The sequence below is a fragment of the Adiantum capillus-veneris genome, chromosome 18 (assembly GCF_014529385.1).
Source record: "Adiantum capillus-veneris isolate H3 chromosome 18, ASM1452938v2, whole genome shotgun sequence".
In the NCBI taxonomy this organism is placed as follows: domain Eukaryota; kingdom Viridiplantae; phylum Streptophyta; class Polypodiopsida; order Polypodiales; family Pteridaceae; genus Adiantum; species Adiantum capillus-veneris.
This window is the reverse complement of record NC_140948.1, coordinates 144,877,506-144,882,167: the sequence shown is the minus strand read 5'-3', so window position 1 is coordinate 144,882,167 and position 4,662 is coordinate 144,877,506. Positions and strand designations below refer to the sequence as shown.

The 4,662-nt window shown below is 43.1% G+C and overlaps 1 protein-coding gene across 1 annotated transcript; it reads right to left on the bottom strand.

The window, feature by feature from the left end:
- Nucleotides 1–902: 902 nt before the first annotated feature.
- On the bottom strand, nt 903–3,715 carry LOC147436571 (pentatricopeptide repeat-containing protein At2g13600-like). Its single transcript, XM_086489442.1, has 2 exons — nt 3,582–3,715; nt 903–3,410 (listed from the first exon to the last, which is right to left on the bottom strand). The coding sequence occupies exon 2, from the start codon at nt 3,295–3,297 to the stop codon at nt 1,600–1,602; it is 1,698 nt and encodes a 565-aa protein (XP_086345568.1). The 5' UTR covers nt 3,298–3,410; nt 3,582–3,715; the 3' UTR covers nt 903–1,599.
- Between the last annotated feature and the right edge of the window lie 947 nt (nt 3,716–4,662).

The following is a 4,662-nucleotide window of genomic DNA, read 5'->3' as shown; positions in this document are numbered from 1 at the left end:
TATGGCCAATGTGAACGGTAGTTTCACCCTCAGACGAGAAGTTAGTCGGCATTGGAATCCGTATAGTAAAAGGATGTCTAGTCTCAGTTCAAGATCATGTAGATCCCCCCTATCGCACTTAGCAAGTTGGTGGATACTAGGAAGCGAACTCAACAAAGGCACAACGCCAAGGTGGGGTCACCAAAGGAAAGTACCCGACAGCTGGGCTACATTGCATTTTTGGATGCGGTTCCGGCGGGGATAGATGGCCAGATGACCAGTGGGAGTCCAACGGAAGCATCCCCTAAAATTTACGGAATTGCGAAATCTGTTCGCGTCGTTACCCCGGAATGACAAGGGGAACATTTTAGAACTCTACTACAAAGTCAACCGGGTAACCAATTGGGAGATTTTTAATCGGGAAGCCCAAAACGAGAAATTGCTTGTAAATGTGCCGAGTGGCACACTATGGTGAACTTTCCTCATAGAACAAGAGGTAGCACTCGATTTCTAGCTAGGAGAGTTTCATTTGCAAGCTTGTTACAGGTCAAGAGCTAACAAGGCAAAAATCAATAAATACAGCGTACTGTATTTACTGTTTTTGGACAGAAAACACAGGGTTTATGTCAGTGGAAGTGAGTTCCAACAGGGGAATTGGTTTTGAGCAAGTTTTGGGACTCTTATGCTATCGGAGAATTTTGCCAAAACAAATGGTATCTAGCTAGATACAGGTAAAGAATTCCCAGGTCTCTTCTTTGTAATTTACCCTCTTAAAGAACAAAGAAATACCGAAAGGGATGCCAATTTTGGGGCCTACAGGTTGTTGGCGTCTGCTCGAAGCATTCTAGCTTCCGAGCCGTGTGTGTGCTTTAAGTGTTTCGCAGGTTACCTTTGGAAAGTTCTCTCTGCGTGAAAATCTAAAGTACAGTAAAGAATTTCGGGTGAAAGCCATAGCCTACCGCCCTACGGGCCGGTTTCACCATGATTCCCAGTATATCTATTATAAGTCACCAAGGGACTTAGCATTGATCCCAGTTTTTGCCCATGCAAAAGATGGTGCTCTTTGAAATAGACATAAGGCAAGTCCATAGGCAATAAACTTTTCAAGGATCCCAAAGCCACCGAGTCATCAAGCCAAGAGATGAAGCTTGACCAGTGTGCCAACTATCAAATAGTGTTTGCAGGATTGCTCATTTCAAATGAAGCAAGCTTTTCCAGCCCATCACAGCCCCTTCTCAAAGTGTACCAATATTTGAAAATTTGAAATACTTGTGCATCATTTAACCATAGACTGCTCCTTGTCACTGCTCTAAGGAACTGACAGTGCCATACAAGAGATGGCAATTGGAATTCAAAAGCCATGGCATCAGCTAAGTTCCAGAAGTTGGTCTCCACAGGGCTGCAGCCAGATAGAGAAGATGCAGACATGGCGAAATGATCAGTTCAGCTTTGTCTGCTTTTTCACATCGGCATCTTTCCCTGGCTGAATCTAGTTGTCTTACGACCGTCTACTCTTGCTCTCCGGCTTTCATGCAACAGACTCGGCGTCGTGAAGACAAGCATACAGCTTGTCATCACAGAGTCTGACAGTGCAACAACAAAAACCTCACAGACTTCCTCCTACAAGTCAATATCTGTGTAGATATTTGACATAAGAATGTAGCCCGCAGAATCATGTGGATCAATCTGGACAGACGCATCTAAGCATTGAGTCCCCAGCTTAGTGTTGCGGTGTGTTCTACAGCTAGTGAGTATAGCTTTCCACCCGATGATATCAGGTAATTCTGGTATAGTATGAAGCAAAGCCTTTGCCTCATCTAGCAAACCCATCCGCGCATAGAGGTCAATCAAGCAGTTATAGTGAGTCAGAGTGGGACTTAAACCACACTTCTCTGTCATGACCTTGAAGTGTTGAATTCCCACATCAATGAGACCAGCATGGGTACATGCAGTTAATATGGCCGTAAAAATCACGGTATCTGGCTTCATACCTTCCTGCAGCATGTCCTCAAGATAACAGACAGCTGACTGGTAGTCTCCTTGTTGCACATGCCCGCTAATCATTGCTCCCCAAGAGATAACATTACGTGCCGGTAGCCTTTCAAAAACAGCTCGGAGGTCTTCGATGTTACCGCATGCTGCATACATGTGAATTAAAACGCTTCCTATGAGTCCATCAGATTGTAACCCATGTCGAAGAAGCTGCACATGCAGCAATCTGCCATGCCCCAAAGCTCCTATGTTCCCGCAAGCTCTCAGAACATGAAGAAAAATGGGTCTGTTTGGAGTTATGCCCTCCTCCTCCATACGGTCATAGAGCTCTACAGCACTGAAATCATGGCCATGCTGTGAAAAACAAATAATCATTGAACCCCATGACACGATGTCTGGATGTTCCAAGTTATCAAACACCTTAGATGCATCCTCCACATCTACATCTTTTGAGTACACATCCACAAGAGCATTCCCTATAGAAATGTTTGATTCCAGCTGACAGACAACTATCTGGTGATGGACCAACCTGCCTAGCTCTACTGCTTCCATGGTACTACAGGCCTTCAAGGTGCAAGTGAAAATAAACTCATTCGGTACTGTTCCCTCCTGCTGCATTCTAGAAAACATACACACAGCATGCTCACTCTCTCCAAGGCTAACATGGGCTGATATAATGGCGTTCCAAGTATGCGTGTTTGGATTCACAATCATCTCAAATACATGCTTGGCTTCTTCCAAGCTCCCACACAATGCAAAAACGCGAATAAGCTGGTTTCCAAACAGCGCAACAGATTCCAGACCCTTGCTTTTGATAAGCTCAAGCAAGTGCCTGCAAGCTGATAGACTCCTTGCTTTGAGGCAGCCTTGTAATAGGCTAATGAGAATGTTGTTGGAAAGAGGTATACCTTGCCGTCTTAAAAGCTCTGTGGCATCAGGTATGCTAATGAATCCTTGACTGCTACACACCTTAAGCATGCATAAAAAGACTTCACTGTTAGGCCTTACACCACATTGCTGCATTTTCTGATAGAGCTCCAGGGTCGTCGGAGCGTCTCCAATTCTTGCATAGCCTGCCACAATGGCACTCCAGGAGCATAAATTTGGCCTTGGGACCTGACTAAATGCAACAGTGGCCTCTTGAAAATGTCCAAGGGCGGTGTACAGACGGATAAGCCGGCTACTATAGGTGTTCTTAGACTCATATCCATAACCGATCAAAAGAGAGTGCACTCCTCTACCTAAAGTAAGATCTTTCTTGGCAATGCATTCTTGCAAAATACTGCATAATTCACTCTTGGATGTATAAAACACTCCTTCAATCATACCACCTGTTGTCTAGAGACATGTCTGCCAGAGTGCATGCAGACTGCACATACACTTGCATACACCGCAAAGTCCGCATCTCACCCACGTTCAAACAAAATCAGCTTCAAATTCTGCATTAAACAGAACAACCCGGTCACCATAGGTCATACTTTTACTTGTCTGCATGTGTGTGTGTGTGTGTGTGTGTGTGTGTGTGTGTGTGTGTGTGTGTGTGAGAGAGAGAGAGAGAGAGAGAGAGAGAGAGATCATAGCAATGGCGATCTCGTCACGTTTGATGTTACCTGCGCAGCCCGTAGCAATGAAGTCCCATGATCGTTTGAACACACCCCAAAAAAGAGAGGCCTTGATAGTTGAAGAAGAGAGTTTGGAGCTAACCAAGACTCACGTGTTATTCACCATGAGAAGGCGATGATCGTGCAAGCATAATCATACTTGTCAAAATGCAATTCATTTATAATTGCATAGTGAATATCTTTTGTATATTATGTTATGTGTCCACCACTTTTTTTTTTTGAAAAGTCGAGATTCAATTATAATTGTATAGTGAATAGAAACGCGATAGGATCAAGCAAGGTTAGAGCACTAGAGTCTCTCTAATCTTAGCCATGCCTTTTCATGAGATTGAGAGTGAAAGGTAAACCTGGAGTTTTGTGAGTTGGAGTTTGAGAGAAGCCAAGCATCCGACAACAACCATTTTTCGCAAAGGTGAACCAAGCTCTCTACTCAGCTATAGGCATCCTAGTAGAACCTATTATAGTGACAAAATCAAGACACATCATGTTAATATCTCGCAAATAATGTCCAAGAGGGGGTTAATAGATGCTAAAAATTCCCATACCTTGTTTTTGTTTGCTATTGTTGCCTACATAGAGATTAAGAACCTTGATGTTCAAACATCTACCTGATGGATGATTTAAAAAGATCTCAGATTGCAGGGACTCTTTCATGAGAGTAGTAGCACCATAGAGGAATGTAGTCCACCTAATGACAATTTTGTAACCTTTCTTGTGAGAATGACCACATCTGTTGTATAATATATGTTCTTGAAGGCACACCACATCAATTGACCCCTTCAACACCTAAAGACACAATCTTCATCAATAATTATTAGGATGAGAGGAATCTTCATTGGCTTGTATATTTCTAAATCACCTTGATGTTCCCGTAGTCTAGCTTGTTCGCATCAATAAGCCATCATATAAGTGTACAACGTACTCTTCACGGATATTCTAGAGTCATTTGATGAGGAGTCCAAAATGGCTAAACCTAATGGTATGGAAGGGAGTTAAATTGTGCATCTTAGATTTTAAAGTTTAAACAAGTTGCATCTACAATACCTACAACAGAATGTAAGTTTGGTTA

Coding starts and splice junctions, on each gene's coding strand:
- LOC147436571 (XM_086489442.1), bottom strand. CDS start 3,297: ATGATTGAAGGAGTGTTTTATACATCCAAGAGTGAATTATGCAGTATT.